The sequence below is a fragment of the Narcine bancroftii genome, chromosome 6 (genome assembly GCF_036971445.1).
Source record: "Narcine bancroftii isolate sNarBan1 chromosome 6, sNarBan1.hap1, whole genome shotgun sequence".
Taxonomy (NCBI): Eukaryota; Metazoa; Chordata; class Chondrichthyes; order Torpediniformes; family Narcinidae; genus Narcine; species Narcine bancroftii.
The window spans coordinates 62,463,093-62,482,889 of NC_091474.1; the positions used below are offsets into that span (position 1 = coordinate 62,463,093).

Below are 19,797 nucleotides of genomic sequence, written 5' to 3' on the forward strand. Positions count from 1 at the left end.
GGCTCCTGTCCCTTCGGACCGTCAGGTTTGGGATGGCTGGCTGTCAGAGCTGGGACAGCCGGCACAGGCTATCGGCGCAGGCCATCAGCGCAGGGACCTCTCGCACGGGACGTTCCCACACCGACATCCTCCGCCAGCCGCCTCACAGCGCAGGGACCCACATTGGGCCGCCAGGAGAGCTGCGCAGCAGTATGGGGACGTCCCCACACTAACCGCCCGCCCCACAGTGCGGGGACTCGCGTCAGGCTGCTGGAAGAGTGGGTGTGGGGACCCATGCCGGGCCGCTGGGAGAGCTGGGCAGTGGCATGGGGACGTCCCGCACGGGATGTCCCCACATTGACAGCCCGCACAGGCCGCCCCACAGTGTGGGGACCCATGTCGGCTGTTGGGAGAGTGGGGTAGCAGCATCAGTGTGGGGGCGTCCTGCAGGATGTCCCTGCGCTGACAGCCCATGCCAGTTGCCCCTGCCCTGACGTCCCGCGCAGGGGGGCAGGGGCAGCTGGGAGGGGAGCCGTCAGGCGCTCGCTAGCTGACGTCATCCCCTTAGCAGCCACTTTCAGGCGGTTGCATTCATGTGCAGGGGGTGGCCTCACTGCTCCAGCGATTATCCCTCCTGGAGGAGGGTTACAGAGTTCACCTCACAGGCGCCTCCTGCGCTTTCAAGTGGCCTCCCGAGAGCCGCATAATGGCATAATATGCGGCTTTACAAGCAGGGAATTTGGCCACCTGAAAGTGCCTTATCTTCACCTCCCACTGCCTCTGAAAGGCAGCCAACATATTAAAGGATACATCGCATCCTGGTGACACTCCCTTCTCTCTCCCTTCAGGCAGAAGATACAAGAGTTTGAAAACACACCCATGGATTCAAGGACAGTTTCCTTCCTTCTGTTATAAAACTTTTGAACAGTCCTCCCATTAATACAAGATGATTAGTACAACTTGCAGTGTTTAACTGTACTTTTCCTATTTAGCACAATACCCTGCCCTTTTGGGCACTGTAACTCTATGCTTTTATTCTCCACTACCTGCTATACTATGTAAAGGTTGAACTACCTAGATAGCACAGAATTCAAAGTTTTTTTTACTGGATCTCAGTAAACGTGACAATAAATAATTTTATTCAACTTAAAGAACAGATAACATGTGATCCTGGTCTCTTCAACCATTTGATCAACCAAATTATCTCCTACACCTAAAGCAATTTGAACAGTAAAGATGCACTGTAATTGCCGTGTTCCTGTATCTCTACAATAGTACAGAATCCAGTCTCCACAATTCATTTTGCATTTTGTATGTTACCATGTAAATACAAATTATGAGATTGGACAGTGCATGTTAAAATAGTCCTTGAATTCTAATGTAAATGTTTACCAGTATGCAAAATGATTTAAATGATTCTGTGCAGAAGAAAATTTCACCACTTGACATAAGTTATGATGGAAGATGCACCAATATTTATTGCAGCTGTAAAATGTCGGTGATAAATGTTTAAAATGTAAACTTGCCTAGTGTTATAGCAATCGGAAAAACAACTCTTGGATAATTAGCCTAATGAAAGTTATTCTGGGATTGGCAGGAGGGTGTGGGTTATGCAGATTGACAGGTTGATTGAAAGCAGATAGGAAATCCACCTTCTTCCAAAGTGTTGACCTGTGCTAATGCCTTTTATTCCTTCTGCTTGCAGAGGGAGATTAAGCTATAATACCAAAGGTCAACTTGAGGTGGAACAGTCATGAGACCTTTAATAACAAGTAAAACAATAAGAATGGAGTAAAACATGAAAGTCTCCAGATGCTGGAATCGAAGTAAAAACACAATGCTGAAGAAACTCAGCAGGTCAAACAATGTGCTTTATAGAGCAAAGACATTAATAGATGATGTCATATTATCGGAGCACAATTTTGACCAATGTTGATCTTGAATCCTTTATCCCCAAGTCCGTTTCTCACCTTTCCCTTCATCGAGGTATGAGCAAAATATAGGCATGCGCCTGAATAAAATGGAGGGGTTTGGTGGGAAGAAAGGGCAGGGGGAAGGAGCACAGGCCCACAGGCAAGAGGTCATAGGTGGATAAGGGAGGGAAGGCACAAAACAGTGGTGGGGGGTAGCTGTAAATGGAGACGGAAAGGGGTGTACAGCTGAAGGAGACATGGATAGGGAAGAGAGGGAGTACAGGGAACAAGGTAGCAGAAACTGGAGAAGTCCATGTTAATGCAATCAATGTTGGAGGGTGCCCAGATGGAATATTAGATGATGCTCCTCCAATTTACTTGTGGCCTTGGTTTGGCAGTGCACGAGGCACAGGTGGCCTTGGTTTGAGACTCCGGCGCTGATATATTTGTCCATACCCTCATGCACTGCCAAACCAAGGCCACCCATAAATTGGAGGAGCAACTCCTAATATTCTCTCTGAGCACTTTCCAACCAGATGGCATTAACATCAACTTCTCTGGTTTCCGCTGGACCACTCCCTATTCTCCCTCTCTTCCCCATCCCTCTGTCTCCTTTCCTCCAGCTCTCCACCTCCTTCCCTCTCCATTCACAGAACTATCCCCCCTACTCATTTTCTCTTGTGCCCTCCCTCCTTTATCCACCTATATCCCCTTACCTGTGAGCCTGTGCTCCTCCCACTATTTCATTCTGGTGGCTGCCTACATTTTGCTCATACCTTGATGAAGGGCTCAAACCCGAAATGTTGGTTATGTATCTTTAACTTTGCTACGTAAAGTATGCTATTTGACCTGTTGAGTTCTCCAGCATTTTATTTTTAAAACAGAAAGAGATTTGTTTTCTTTTTCTTTTTACAAGCTCACAAATTTGTTTGGCAAAGTCAATATTTATTCCTGAAACATCTTTAAATTTGACAGGCACAATTAAAATATATCTTATTTCACCTTGAAGAAGGGTTCAGACCCAAAACGTTGGTTATATATCTTTGCTGCCCATGTACGCTTGGAACCTGCTAAGTTTCTCCAGCAATTTTGTGGCTTTACAGTTAAAAGTCCACCATATTTTGGTTAGTCTGGAATCACGTACATCCAAACCCTGGTAAGGAGGGCAGAGTTCATCCCCTGGTGAACATTCAGTGATTCAGATGGATATTTATGAAAATCTGGAACTGTTGCACTTTACTGTAACCAAGTTTTTTTTTAAATTCCAGATTTATTTAATCTCATGTCATTTGCCATGATAGGCATTGAATTCATATATCGGGATTACTGATCCACAATTCTAGCTGCTATTCCATGAAGAAGAGTGATCAACTTGATTAAGCTTTCCAGTTGTTCATTCACATTTAGAAAATCCAACACATTTTTCACTAGTTTGAATTTAGCGCCCATCTGAGCTCCCTACTCCCCGGCTGACCACCCACCAGAACGCCCAACACTCCAGCCCCCCCCACCCATCAGAGCTCCCGATGCCCAGACAGCAGACCTTCGACCCAGCCACTCTCCCAACAGAGGTCACAATGCCTCAGCTGCCTGCCCATCCAAACTCCCAACCATGGATCACCGCCCCGGCCACCCGCCCATCCAAACTCCTGATCACAGATGTTCTCCCCAGTCGCTCACCCATCTGAGCTCCTGATGCCTTGAATGACGCAGGTCAAAAAAATTTTTTTACCTCATGAAGTATCCCCTTTTCTGGCCTGAAGAGGTGGTCCAAAAAATTCAACAATTATGCAAGTATATATGGTAGAAAGCCACAACTTCAATTCTCACTTTGATACTCGAGCAAAAAATTGAGGCCAATCTTCACTGCCATACTGAAGAATGCTGTATTATCAGAGGTGGTCACTTTTAAACAAGATGTTACACTAAAGTTCAATCAGGTATTGCAGGAGAAATAAAAATCAGAGGACCTATCCCTGGAATCTTGTATGACCAAGCCAGATCACTCAAATGGATTATCTGGGCATTATCACATTGCTGATTATGGCCTCTTACTACATCCTTTGGTTACACATTTCCTACAATTATAATCACATTTCAACTATACTTTGTGACTCTACAAAGTGCTCTGGGATGCTTAGAGATTATGTGCTATATATATATATATATATATATATATAATTTTTTTTTAAAAAATCAATTATTTTAGTCTTTCAGTCTGCGAGTATACAGTATTTGATGGGTCTACGTCACAAATAAGGGCATCCCCTGAAGAATGAGGGAAAGGATGCTAAAAAGCACATAAACATTTGTTCCTATTTAAAAGTGTGCAAATATCCAAAAATTAATCAATGAAGTTATTGCATACCTAACCCTGTATTAAGATCTACAGCTGACAAAAATAATTTTAAAATAATAGCTTTCCAAATAAAATTATGACATTCTCCATGTGCAATAGGTTACTGCACATCACCGGATTATTTTTTTTAAATGATCAGCCATTAAATAGTACCAGATGAAGATCAGGACATTGAACTCTTCAGCTGCAATTAGCACAACATTTTAGAAGGGACATCCAGCTGGAAGGGCACGAACAAAGCAATCAGTCATACAAATACTTCAGCCATTTGGACACAAATCAAGGACCTGAGATGTTTAAATGCTTATCTGTAATAGGAGTTTTCCATATTAAATAAGAGTATTTTCAAATTAAAAGAGAACTCAAGAACTTTCAGTCCACAATGCGCCAAGTACCTGTATGAGTGGGTCAAAACAACACTTTCTAGCTAAACCTTGATAGCTGGAGCCTTGAATGTGGCTTGTGGGTTTAAATCCTTGAGCAAAATTCAGGATCCCACTTAAAAGTGCTGTAGTCTCAGAAGATGCAATTGATGAAAGTTACTGAATGTGATCTTGTCGTGGAGTTAAGTTCAAATTTATTTATCATCTGATTGTACCAGTACAACCAGATGAAACAGTGTTCTTTGGTCCACAGTGCAAACAACATACAGACAAGTACAGAACATCTATACATATATTTAAAATAAATATTATTAAGAAATAGTGGAGTCTCAGAGTTATTTAAGCAGATCATCAGTCATCTGACAGTTTCACTGTTCAGGGGAAAGAAGCCTGGTTCTTCGGCATGGTAATAGGCCATTTCAGCCACAAGTCCGTGCCACCCAATTTATGCCCCATTAACCTACAGCCCAGTATGTTTTGAATGGTGGGAGGAAACCGGAGCCCCGAAACAAAGCTCACGCAGACACAGGGAGAATGTACAAACTTATTACAAACAACACAGGATTCGAACCTTGGCCTGGTCCCAATCGCTGGCGCTGTAAAGGCATTGCGCTATCCACTACACCAACCATGTCCCCTTCTGTATCTCTTTATCGTCAGGAGTAGCTGGAAAATGTTGCACACAATGTGGCAAGGGTCCTCATTGATTTTATAAGCCCTCTTTAAACAACGATCCCAGTAAATTACATTCTTGGTGGGGGTGGGGAGACCCCAGTGATCTTCTCTGCCGCTTTTATGGTCCTGTGGATTGAGCTCCAATCAAATTCTCTACAGCAACCATACCACATTGTGATACAGCTGGCCAGGATATTCTCGATAGAGCTTCTGTAGAAGGTTGACACAATGGTAGCCATTAACCTTGCCTGCTTTAGTCTTCTCAGGAAATGTAGACACTGTTGCATCTTCCTGACAAGTGAGGAGATGTTTTAATCCAGGAAAGGCCACTTCTTAAGTGGACTCCGAGGAACTTAGTGCTCTCTATTCTCTCTACTATCGAGCTAAAGGGAGGGTGGTCGCTCCTGGTTTTCCTGAAGTCCACAGTCATCTTCTTTGTCTTTTCCACTAAGACTCAGAATGTTATTCTCGCACCATTTCACAAGATTTTCCACCTTTTCTCTGAGTAACACAATCGTTCGGGTGCAGAAGGAGGATGCTTGACCCATCTTGCTAATCTTGCTCCAGCATTTTCCCCTCTAATGTTACAAATAATATCCTTACAAATATCTATGCCATTCCCTTTTGAAGGCTGCAATTAATTGTTCCACCATTCCAACAGGCAGAGAATTCCAGATCATAAGTACACAGTGCAAAAAAGGTTATCCCCAATCTAGCTACAGCCTTTACCCAAATGTGTAATTGGTGCTGCACGTGAATGTCTACTGCTGCAGTTCTAATAGCACAGTAAAACCCCTGGTATCCAGCACCTATGAGGATTGGTAGATGCCAGATAAGAGTATTTTCCAGTTGCTTGAAACTTACAATGCCTAACTAACACTCCTTCATTAAGTATAAACAATTTAAAAGACAAAAATACTATATTTATAATGAACAAATTTCACTTGCATGAATATATAAATGTTAAAGGATTTTACTTTATTTGCAGTCACATTCTTTGAAAACATTTAACCATTGCTGCATCTACAGGTTCCATGGCATGGTCCAAAAGACGAACAATAACATTGTAGACAATTAACCCCCCCCTCACCCCCTTCAAGTTTACAGATAAAGCCTCTGACCGGGGACACTCTTCCTAAGCAGAGATAAGGAGACACTTTAATAGAGTCGCCCCATCGGCGACTGGCATCAACCAACTCTTCATCCAGTGCGACGCCATTGCTGTTTCACACAGCTTTATTCAAACAGCTGCTATGAGCAAAGCATGACGAAGGCACTTCGCTGGCTGAATATTTGCTCCCATCTTCACCAAAGGTTTATGTGTTGCAAAGAAAAAATAATTAATTTTACAATTTTAAACTTAGGATTTTTTAGACTATTATTTTATTCTTATTTATTTTACCCGATTTTTTTTGTTGGTTGCTTGAGGCTGCCAGTTGCTTGAATTCCAGATACCAGGGGTTTTACTGTACTGTATATACTTCACAATGATCACAGGGCCCTTTGAGAGTCCTTGGCCCATGAACTGTTAGTCCCATTGTGCTCTTACAATTAAAATACTATCCAATAACAATGTGATAATTACTTTTTTTTCCAAGTCCAATACTATTAGTTCAGTTTCAGTCGCTTTCAGTGAAACAGTCACAAATGAATTGAATTGTTTATTGTTTTTACTAATAGAAGGCAAAGAGTTTGAAATACAGGAGAGATTCGAGATGCTGGAATCTGGGCAAAATGCTGCAGGAAATCAGAGTGTTGAGCAGCATTTCAGGTCAGAACCCTTCAAAAGAATTTAGATAAATGGGTATTTCTCCATTTGGCAATCAGTGGTTAGTGGTGTGCAGCAGGGATCAATGCTAGACCCACAATTATTCACAATACAGGCAAGCCCTGTTAAATGCTATTTCAATCAATGCGAAATTCAGTTACCACGATTTGGAAAACTGAAACCATTTCCTGTTTACGGGTGTAATTATTCAGTTACCGTGATCGTTAACTATAGGAAATTGTATATTGGGGGGGGGGGGGGAAATCAAAATCTGGACAGTCAACTTTGGACAAATATTTTTCTCAGAAATAGTTTAATTATGATGCAATCATGAAATAAATGAAAAATAGCACAATTATTTTATTAATCTTAACAGTTTTGGCATTATATGCAGCTAAAAGTGGTTTTTAAAATACACTTTTATCAGTCTTGATGGATGATCTGAAAGGAAGGGGATTTATTATTCCCACTGATTCTATTAATCATTTAACATGAATTCATCTTAACGCGAGTAAAAATTGGGATGAATTAACTGCATACCCAAATGATGTGAAGGAGGGAACTAAATGTAGCATGTCTAAGTTTGCTGATGGCCCTAAATTGAGTGGAAAAGCAAATTGTGTAGAGGACACAGAGACTGCAGATAGATATAAATTGGTTAAAAGAGTTGACAAAGGGTCTGGGAGAACCACATTGGTAAACATGAGGTCATCCACTTTGGACAGAAAATAGCAAGTTGAACTATTATTTAATTGGTGAAAAATTGTAGTAAACTGCAATGCAGAGACCTGGGAATGCTTATGCATGAATCGCAAAAAGGTAGCTTGCATATGCAACAAGAGGATGATGGGACGTTGGCCTTCAATGGTGCAGTGATTGAATTTAAGAGCAGGGAGGTTCTATTGCAACTGGGTACTGGTGATGCAAACTGGTGAGGCAGCACGTGGTTTACTCCATGCAGTTCTGTTCTCTCCTTACTGTCTTTGGAGGCGACGCAGTAGAGGTTCACCAGGATGATTCTGGAAATGAGATTAGTTTATTAGAGAATGAGCAGCCAGGGACTATTTTCTTTGGCTTGGCTTCGCGGACGAAGATTTATGGAGGGGGTAAAAGTCCACGTCAGCTGCAGGCTCGTTTGTGGCTGACAAGTCCGATGCGGGACAGGCAGACACGGTTGCAGCGGTTGCAGGGGAAAATTGGTTGGTTGGGGTTGGGTGTTGGGTTTTTCCTCCTTTGCCTTTTGTCAGTGAGGTGGGCTCTGCGGTCTTCTTCAAAGGAGGTTGCTGCCCGCCAAACTGTGAGGTGCCAAGATGCACGGTTTGAGGCGATATCAGCCCACTGGCGGTGGTCAATGTGGCAGGCACCAAGAGATTTCTTTAGGCAGTCCTTGTACCTTTTCTTTGGTGCACCTCTGTCATGGTGGCCAGTGGTTTAGCAGGATGAGAAACATATAAAACTATGAAAAGAATAGGTAAGGTATTTGCTGGAAGGTTGTTTCCACTGGCAGGTGAGACCAGAACTAGTAGATATAGCCTTAGACTTTGAGACAAGAATGAGGAGAAACCATTTCTCCGAGATAGTTGTACAGTATATATTGTTCAATAATAGAGGAATTATGGGGAACAGGCAACTACTGTAAGGTAAAACATCATGAGATGGGAATGTGTAGGGAGTTACCCTGTACAGGGCAGTAACAAGAAGGGGAGGTGTCCTTGTACTCCTGTTAGGTAAAACATCATGAGATGGGACCGGAGAAGGAGTCACCCAGTACTAAGGAGTAACAGAATGCATCCTTGTACTTACAAGATAAGAGAGACATTGATGGATTGAGAGGCAGGAAGCTAGCAGGGAAAGGATAGCAACAGTTTTAGTCATTGGACAAGTAATGATATGATGATGTTCTAAACATGTATCCAAGGGTATAAAAAATCACCATTTTGCTGATAACGGCAGAATGCATTCTCCGACTAACCTGGTTGGTCGCAAGTGTTACAATCCGGTAATAAAGAACAAAGAACCCTGATTTCGACTCAGCCTGGTGTTTGTCTCACTCATTCATGAACAAAGCAGACCTAACACTACATAGATCAAAGTCCATGCGCAGATCAACCACGATGTTACTGAATAGTTGAGCAGGCTCAACAGGTTAGATGGGCCACTCCTGCTCCTATTTCGTCTATTCTTAATGACACATGCACCAAGATATAGCGAAAATTTTTGTTTTGTGTGCTATCTGGTTGTCAAGTCACACTTAAGTACAGCAGGTAATCCAATAATAAAACAAAGTGGAGAGTGTGGTGTTACAGGAAGTCAAATTATGCAGGCTATAGTATTACAAAGTGCAGGTTTTCGAGAAAAGAACAGCTAAAATAGTATAAGGGTATCAGCTTTTACCAATTAGGGCGGCAAAGTTGGCATAGCAGTGAAACGCCTTTATAGCGCCAGCGATCGGAACCAGACCTGGGTTCGAATTCCGCACTATCTGTAAGGAGTTTGTACGTTCTCCCCATGTCTGTGTGGGTTTTCTCCAGGGGCTCCAGTTTCCTCCCACTCTTCAAAAGCATACCAGGGTGCAGGTTAATGGGTGTAAAGTGGGCAGCACTGACTCGTAGGGCCAGATTGGCCTGTTACAATGCTGTATGTCTAATTTTTAAAATATTTTGTCTGATAACAGCAGGAAAGAAACAGTCCTTGAATATGGTGGTTTGTGTTTTGAAGCTCATGAAGAGTGTGACTGGGGTAGGATGAATCACTAGCATTCTGCATCCTGTTAGTGCCCTAACCTTCTGTCATAAACACCATCTAGCCCTATGATAGGATGGTGGCTATGTTGCTGGGCTAACAATCAAGATCATTTAAATTTAACATTTGGGAAAATGAACTTGGAAATAAAGGACTTCACATCATCAAGACAGCTTAGAAACTCAACTGTCTGACAAAGATCCATTCAAGTCCTCCTTACACAATTTCTAATGTCAATCCCACATCAAGGTGGTCAACGATTGAACTCGAGATATCTGCGCTACATCAGACTGCACAATTACACAGATTGCTGTGTTGCCATAGTAACTATGGATGGGCATTAAAAACCATTATTGCAACTATGCCGACAATCTGAGTGCCAACAATTTTAAAAAGATTTGCAATTCTGGAAAATAAAATATTGGATTTGGATCCAGCATTTATTTGTTCAAGTAATCTACCCAGTGGCTTATTGAGAGCAACAATGACATATTTTAAAAAGCACTGAGGGTGGAAATGATTTTAAAAACACCAGTCAAGACAGGCTCTCTTTGGTAAAGGCCATCAATCATTTACAAAAGACACACCTAGGGGACTGCAGAATCAGAAGGTAACCATGATGATGACCATTTATTCCCCTACCCATTTTCATCCCCTTCCTCTTTGATTCCACCCTGCTCCATTCCCATCTCCCCAATTAATTTTTCCCCCAAACCTCAGTTCCATCTGGTTTCTTTTCACACCACCATCCTCACCTCTTCTTGTATGGTTCCAACATTGGAAGTCTTTGTCTTCGGCCTTCACCCTGTACATTCCTCTGTCTGATCCCTTTTTCTTGGCTCTCTCTTTGTCTGGCATCTGCCAACCTACTGCCTCCGTCCATCATGTTTCACCTCTCCCTGGTTTACCAATCCCACATAGGATCCCTGCTTCACACCCCCCCCCACCCACCCTGTCTTCTTTGCATCAGCATCTCCATTAAGAGCTTCACTTTCATCTTTTTCTCCCAATGATGCAGCTTGACCACCTGAGGTCCCCCAGCAGAGTTTGTTCCATTATATATAAAATGCCCCTTTGGAACCAATCCATGGCAAACATAGGAATAGAAAAAGACTGCACAAGTCAGAAGCCGCAAGATTCATCTTAAAATGTAGCTTGCAGCATAGCCCACAAAACCTTGGCAGTATGAAGTATGAAACTATTTAATGCAAACAATGTGACAAGGTTCAACAGTTAGCAATATGATTATGATCAGATCCTTGACTTCAGTGATGCTGAACATAGGATAAATATTGACCAAGTGACTCTACATTTCGTCTTAATGCAGGATCTTTAACGCCCAATAGTGAGTGAGTCAATGCAGCTTCTGTTTAACAGCTCATCTACAATGCAAACCTCCTTGAAACTGCACAGCAACGTACGCAAGTCTTCAACAACATGGAAAGAGAGCAAATAGTAAAACAAAGGGAAAGTTCATTTACATATTCACTTTGCCTTTTGCCCTGCAAGGCTTGGAGTCAGAATGTGTTCAAGTTCAAGTTCATGATTATCTGACTACGTATACAACCTGACACATCTACACAGCACATAATAATCACATATAGACATAAAGATACCATTTAAAATAAATACATGAATATTTTCATATGATTTACTCAGTTACAGGATATGGTTCATCAATCTATTCCCCAGCCTAGCAGTCCTGATTTTGATGCTCTTGTTCTACCTTCTTGATGGTAATGGGTCAAAGATACAGTGTTGGATAAAAGTGATTTTACAGTAATGTAAAATCCTAGATCTTTTCTTGTGGCCAAATTATGTTTTAATTCTATGCTTTTAGTTTCCATTTAATAGAGGCTACTTATGTTAGTGGCATTCTCCCCGAAACTGTTGAGGTGAAGGGACTACCTTTTAGTTATTGTTTGCTCTAATGCTATTGGCAATTCTATTGTGGGTGGAATTTCTGGTTCTAGCTGTTGATGAGTGTAGAGCGCGTCGAAAGAACCAAAGACTTGTTGATCCAAACCAAGGCTTTTATTAACTAAGACTGGAGCATATCACAAGTTTGTCGACCAGTCCAGAATGACCAGGTCTGGCTAGGAGCAATCCTTTAAGACCTGCCAGTAGGTGTGGCTACACTCTCAGCCAATCACAGTCATCCTACACTACAATCTGTACATATACACATTGGTGATAGAATCTGTACTATCACAGGGAGGAAGGCCAGTAGATCAGAAAGATGATTAAAAATGTTATGGTCATGGTTCTCAGTAAACAGTCTTTTCTTTCCCCTTTTAATTTTAATAAATAATTATTCTGCAAAGACTAATACAGAACAACAAATCTATCTGCCATCAAAGATCAAATCCCATCCAGTTAAATCCTGCTTCCCTTGTTCCTCATCAATATCAACATCAACTTTGACCCCTACCACCAAACCCTGGAACTGAATATCAACCACAGGTACAGTATGTTTCCCCATATCCAATAAGCATGGGATCAGATGGTTTTCAGTTATTGTTATTTTTTGGCTACCAGAACAATGGCTTCAAGGAGCCCAGTAGCATCAGCAGAATTCTTGTATCAGCGGTTAAACAACAACAAAAAAACAACAATTTTTCTTTTCACTGACATCCATTGTGTAATCCGCAGACCTTTTTTGCCATTTGCAACTATTTCTTTGTACAAAAGACGAGAGCTCCTTTGTTACCAAAATGGCACCAACAGAGCATAAGAGACCCACATGGGCAAGTCAAGTGATAAATATTTTTCAACTTGTGACGTCATGTCAACGCCCCAAAAAAGTTTGGTTAGTGGATTATTTCCGATAACGGAACTTCGAATAAGGGGAGACATACTGTATTTGTATTAACTTAGAATCTCCATCAAAGTAAAAATGACCTTGTGTCACTTCTCTTGAGCATAGCAAACAAAATTTTTTTTAAATCAAAGACAGAAATTTGGATGGGTGACCAACATTCATGTTAAAAGGGACAAATTTTAAGGATCAAATAAAAAATACTTAGAGACAGGCCACGAGACCCAACTGGTTAATCCAAGATACTCCATCCACTTTCCTTCTTTTCATCCCAGATGTGTGCACTTATTGAATCTCCCCTTAAATTGATTTACTCATCTGGCTTAGCCACTCACTGTGGTAGCAAGTTCCACACTCTCACTGTACCCTGGGTACAAAAAGGTTTCTTTATTGGATTGGAAATCCTCCCATTTATGGCTTCTGTTACAAATCACAGCAGTGTGGTCTTAAAACAGGGCAAAGGAATAGAGAGGATAAAGGGAGGGGATTCTGTCCATTCAGATATACTGTAAATCAAGACACTTGATAAAGCACTGGAGTCAGTCTTAACTGAATTCACAAAAACAAACAGTGCTTTGTAATAATTCACTTGTGGCTTATAATATTGCTCTCTCAATCAAAGCAACACAAATCCTATCCAGTTTCATGTCAAAATTAGTAACAATCCTTAAACTGATAAAAGATAGAATTCAATATAAATGGTATGAGGAGAGAGATTCTCCCCGACTCCCTGGTCAGTTCTGTTCCGACCAACTGGTCATATCTCAAAATGGACACACAAGTTGGAAATTCACTGTATCCATTTTATCGCTCATCCATTGGGAGCGGGGTGATGGCATTGTTGTGGGGTCTGGTGGCGGGCTGCTGGGAGGGAGAGGGGTGGTAGGAATGGAGTGGGACTGGTGGTAGGCTTTTGGGAGGGAACGGGGCGGTGGGAATGGTGTGTGGGCTGGTTGTGGGCAGTTGGGAGGGAGTAGGACAGTGGGATCAGTGTGGGGGAAGGTGGCGGGGTGTCGGGAGGGAGCAGGGCAGTGGGATCAGTGTGGGGGAAGGTGGAGGGCAGTCGGGAGGGAGCAGAGCAGTGAGATTGGTGTGGGAACCGACAGCAGACTAGGAGAGAGCAGGGCAGCGGGACTCCCGACAGCCTGCCACCAGCCTCCACACTGATCCCACCACCCGCTCCCCCCCCCACACCCCCCAATGATAGATGGTGGTAATGTTAAATTGTACAGTATTTTTCTTTTCGGTCGTAAGTTGTATAGGTTTTAAGTTGGGAAGAGTATACACACACACATATATAATTACATACATACATATCCCTTGATTTCCTTAGCATTCAGACATTTGTCAGTTCCTATCTGGAATATACTCAACAAATGACGTATCAGTTTTCTTGGGCAGTGAATTTCAAAGATTCCCCACCCTTTGGATGAAGAAATTTCTCAACTTATTCCTGAATCACAGGCTCGTTTTTAAGAAATTATCTCTGTTGACACTTGTTGCACATATCTCCCAATCAGGGAAAACATATCCCTACTTCTACACCATTAAACTGAGCTAAGAATTTTGTACATTTCAACTAAATCACCTCTCATTCCTCCAAACTCTTGAGTGTAGAGGCAGGGACTGTTTAACTGCTTATCACAAAACAGAGCACCTACCTAATGCCCTCAATCAAAGAATAAATCAAGTCAATATTTGCTGCACTCCCTTTATTCCTTTGGTATGACCTGTGCACAGTGCTATCTAATCAAGGCCCTGCATGATTAGAGTGAGCTTCAAATTCCCTTGCAATAAAGCCAACAAAAAGCCACTAGCCTTCCTAATTACTTCATGTACCTGTATGGTAACTGCTGGTGACATATATACAAAATCCCAGTCAACATCAATATCTTTCAGTTCCTCACTGTTGACAAAAATCACTTTTTTCTACCAAAGTGGTGACATCACATTATATACCACTATGCACTCACTTTGCAATATCTTCCTGGAGCCTCCTCCTCACAACTACACTGACATCAGCTTTGGATCAATATGGATATATTACTTGCAGTTCTTTCATACATATTGCTAATATATAGACTGAACAGCTGGGACCCCAACACCAAACCTTCTAGTTCTTAACTGATGATCATAGGCTCTCAATCTGGAAAGGAGCTATTTATTACTATGGTTAATTAATAGTAAACAATCTTTATTCTATATCAATTCTGTGTGCTCTATTCTTGTGCAAGAACTCCTTGTATTGAAAGCTTCCACAAGTCCAAATATACCATATCCACCCAATTCCCCTTAGATTTAGATTGGAATGACATAATGTCTGAGTACTCCGCTGTCTAATTACCAGGCAATGGAAATTATTCAATATGTTCAAAGCCTCTTAAAGAAATGCAATACCCCATGAACTGCTTGGAATCTGTGCCCCATGATCATTCAAACACGGAGGAGGAGCATCCACAATTGTATTGAGAACCTCAATGCCATGCATTGAGAGTGCATCTATGGCAGAAGGGGTGGACTACCTCACAAACAGCCATGGCTTATTGCCTCTATATTCAGAGTAGTCTGATGAGCATGCCATTGAATATGCCAACAAACTTCCACAGGAGATACAAACAAGAGGACACGAGTTGAGAGTTGGGGGCAAAAGTTTAGAGGAAACAGGAGGGGGGACTTCTTCACTCAGAGAGTGGTGGATGCGTGGAATGAGCTTCCAGACGAAGTGGTGGAGGCAGGCCTTTAAGGAGAAGTTGCATATGTATATGGACGGGAAAGGAATGAAGGATTACAGGTTGAGTGTAGGTCAGTGGGGTTAGGTAGGAGAAGTGTTCAGCATGGACCAGAAGGTCCAATTGGCCCGTTTTAATTCTTTAATTGTAATATAGTTATATAGGTGTATTGTGGAGAGAATAGTGACAGGTTGCATACAGCCTGGTTTGGGAATTCGAGTGCCAGGGAAAGCAGAAGGCTCCAGTGGGTAACATAGCCAGGCCATCACAAGCTCTGACCTCTCATCCGTTGAATGCCATTACCCTGGTCACAACTTTTCTCACTGCTCCCTTTGGGCAGAAGACCAAGTGCAGTACCCCGAGGTTCAGGAACAGTGTTTCTTTCCAACAGTTCCTGAACTTCCCATTGTTACATTAATAAGGGTTAGGTCCGACATTTTTAAATTTTAAAGATTTAGACATAAGGCACAGTAACAGGCCATTTCGGCCCAATTTACATCCCATTAACCTCCACCCCCGGTCCGTTTCGAACGGTGGGAAGAAACCGGAGCCCCCGGGAAAACCCACGCAGACACGGGGAGACCGGACCAACTCCTGAGAGACAGCGCGGGATTCGAACCCCCGTCCCGATGGCTGGCGTTGCGCTCACCCGCCTTGATGGCAAACAAAGTACCGCATCTGTTTAGCAGCCGCGAGCAAGAATGTTGGTGCATTCAGGGTAAATGACAATAAACTCATTCTCGTGTCAACCCTGCAGTTCCTCCATCACTTTGGTCAATTAGCTCAGCGCCCCGACGAGGAAGTCAATTGTTCCTCATCCCAAGGGAGTGTCTAAAGAGGGGGAATGATCCAGTGCTTTCCCAGGTCTATTTCAGCGTGTGGAAGTGACCCAGTGGCTGCACAGTCATGTGAGCCCCAGTCTCTGCGCGACCGATCCAGTGCCCCGCTCCCGATCGGACTAATCCGGCTGCTGCACGAGCGAACCGGCGCCCGCCTGCCCGATCCCTCGTGCGCCCCTGTCCCCAGGTGCTTCGGCGAGCGGCCGCGGGCTGCCCTGCACGTCGGTGCCACGCGGAGCCGAGGCCACGGATCCCAGACTTCGCTCCCTTCCCGCGGGTGGACGGGGAGCCGAGGCCCAGCGCCCGGACCGATCGCTTGCTCGGCAAGAATAACTGCTGCTCACCTTCCGGCTCGTCCCGTTGCCCAGATAAATGTAATAGGCGATCCCCAGCACCCAGAGGAAGGCGAAGCACAGGAGGATTCGAGACTTCCTTCGCATAGTTCCGAGCGGGACAGGGCTGAAGAGGCCGAGGCGAAGGAACAGGCCGGATCGGCACTGGCGACGAAACGACGCTCAGCATCCATCAGCGAAGAGCCGCGCAAGCTGGCGCCTGGGCGAAGGTCAGGGGGTAAAGGGTACGTCGAGCGGAGCGCGGGGCAGCGAAGGACGAGGAGTCGCAGCGCCAGCCTGCAGCGAGTTTCTCGGGCAAAAGAACCAGCTTCAGAAGAAGCAGTTGCAACGTGTGTAGTAACAAGGAAGTTTATTCCATTCCGCCTCTCTTCTCAATTGGAAGTTACTCATTGTGCTCAGAAAATGTTGCACTGCATGACAAAAACGATTTTGCAGATGGCATTTAAGAAACAGATGGAATCTGTATTTGCATTCAGGCAAATGCTGTATTATATTGAACGAAGACACTATTTTGCATCATATATAAATATAATGCTACAACGCAAATAGGTCAGGCCATTAGACATGCCACAGTATCGAGAAAAAAAATCATTATCCACTGCATCCAGGAAGAATTTAGCATCACTTCCAATAATTAAACTAATTTACATTGTATATAAAGATAAATACAATTTAAATATTGTTTACGCAGCATGTATTAACAACTCTGGACAGCATAAAATGGACTGAATTCAGTCTTGCATCCTAGAATTGAACATAAATTTATATGATCAACATCCAGTATTGCATAGTAATTAATCTATTTTGGTGTTTATAATCTATTTTGAATCATAGAAAGATAAAGCAGCATTATATATAATTAAAATGCAATTATATACATTATATATTATATAACCCTCTTTTCAATCTTCTTCAGCATGATGCTGAACCAAGCCATGAAAGACCTCAACAATGAAGACGCTGTTGGCAGTCTCTTCAATCTGAGGCGCCTGCAAGCTCACACCAAGACACAAGAGAAACTTGTCCGTGAACTACTCTTTGCAGACGATGCCGCTTTAGTTGCCCATTCAGAGCCAGCTCTTCAGCGCTTGACGTCCTGCTTTGCGGAAACTGCCAAAATGTTTGGCCTGGAAGTCAGCCTGAAGAAAACTGAGGTCCTCCATCAGCCAGCTCCCCACCATGACTACCAGACCCCCCATATCTCCATTGGGCACACAAAACTCAAAACGGTCAACCAGTTTACCTATCTCGGCTGCACCATTTCATCAGATGCAAGGATCGACAATGAGATAGACAACAGACTCGCCAAGGCAAATAGCGCCTTTGGAAGACTACACAAAAGAGTCTGGAAAAACAACCAACTGAAAAACCTCACAAAGATAAGTGTATACAGAGCCGTTGTCATACCCACACTCCTGTTCGGCTCCAAATCATGGGTCCTCTACCGGCATCACCTACGGCTCCTAGAACGCTTCCACCAGCGTTGTCTCTGCTCCATCCTCAACATCCATTGGAGCGCTTTCATCCCTAACGTCGAAGTACTCGAGATGGCAGAGGTCGACAGCATCGAGTCCACGCTGCTGAAGATCCAGCTGCGCTGGGTGGGTCACGTCTCCAGAATGGAGGACCATCGCCTTCCCAAGATCGTGTTATATGGCGAGCTCTCCACTGGCCACCGTGACAGAGGTGCACCAAAGAAAAGGTACAAGGACTGCCTAAAGAAATCTCTTGGTGCCTGCCACATTGACCACCGCCAGTGGGCTGATATCGCCTCAAACCGTGCATCTTGGCGCCTCACAGTTTGGCGGGCAGCAACCTCCTTTGAAGAAGACCGCAGAGCCCACCTCACTGACAAAAGGCAAAGGAGGAAAAACCCAACACCCAACCCCAACCAACCAATTTTCCCCTGCAGCCACTGCAACCGTGTCTGCCTGTCCCGCATCGGACTTGTCAGCCACAAATGAGCCTGCAGCTGACGTGGACATTTTACCCCCTCCATAAATCTTCGTCCGCGAAGCCAAGCCAAAGAAAGAAGAAAGAATATACATTACAATTATTAATAGGTCTGCATTGTATAGTGAATATACAAAGGATGAAAAACCCAACACCCAACCCCAACCAACCAATTTTCCCTTGCAACCGCTGTAACCGTGTCTGCCTGTCCCGCAACGGACTTGTCAGCCACAAACGAGCCTGCAGCTGACGTGGACTTTACCCCTCCATAAATCTTCGTCCGCGAAGCCAAGCCAAAGAAGGAAGAAGAATATATGATCAAGAAGAAAGTATTGTATATTTCATATCGTATGCTTGCTTAGCATTATGAAGAAACCAATTAGTCAGATCCAACCTAAAAGCAAGGTCCTAATGGAATACAAGCAGGATTCTTCCAGCAAAAGGGAGGAGTTGCTGCTTAAAAAAAAATGGATGCTGCAATTATGTAGGGAGGAGGGAGAGGGGATGAATCCTGCCAAAGAATCAGGAAAAAAAACTGTACAGATTGGTGAATAAAAGCATCTTCGGGGGGGCATGGTTTTTATGTAAGGGAGATACATGGGTCTTTCAGAGCTCCAGGCAGTTTCAAGGCACACTCCAGAATACCGCACGTATTCTCTGATAATTCCAGCACATTCTACCAATTCCCAAACCTGTCTACCCACTCCTATAGGCTGACGGTAAAATGATAGAAAGTCTATTCTCCTTGACTGTGCAGTTTGGGTGACCTCCCTTAAGTAGCAATGAATAACAAATTGTTAGGCGTGTTAAAACATCATCAGGATGCCTGGGACTAAGAAGCTGATGGAACGTTAACCTCCATGGACAAACCAATCGGGCACACATGTGAAAGTGTGTTTGAGGTTTTTGGAGATTGTAGATAACTGTGAGGACAATATGGGTGTTAGTCCTTTAAATCAGCATCAATAAAAGCTGTATATAAAGCAAAACTGTCATTTTTCAAACTGGAATACCAAGATGGGGATGTGTTGAGTTTTGCGCCACTGTTATTATAACAGAAAAAAAGTGCTGATGAGGATAAAAGTATCAAAAAGGAGGGGTTTCCTGATGGATTTTTAACAGTGCAACCCCGATTAAGAGATCTTAAATTGATGCTGGAGTGGCAGGAGTGAGTTAACAATTTAAAAACTTAAAGCATAAATTTGATAGAACAATGCCCATAGAAATTTAATCCAAAAACTGAAAAATGTTATAAATATATTTATAATAGTCCATTATGATCTTAT

The 19,797-nt window shown here is 43.2% G+C and overlaps 1 protein-coding gene across 1 annotated transcript in view; it reads right to left on the reverse strand.

Moving 5' to 3' along the window:
• Window positions 1-16,771, reverse strand: part of galnt2 (UDP-N-acetyl-alpha-D-galactosamine:polypeptide N-acetylgalactosaminyltransferase 2) — a 100,553-nt gene extending 83,782 nt beyond the window's left edge. The window contains exon 1 of the mRNA XM_069885071.1: window positions 16,550-16,771. Coding sequence (XP_069741172.1) covers window positions 16,550-16,645 — 96 coding nt within the window. The 5' untranslated portion in view covers window positions 16,646-16,771. The remainder of the gene's footprint in view (window positions 1-16,549) is intronic.
• Window positions 16,772-19,797: the final 3,026 nt, after the last annotated feature.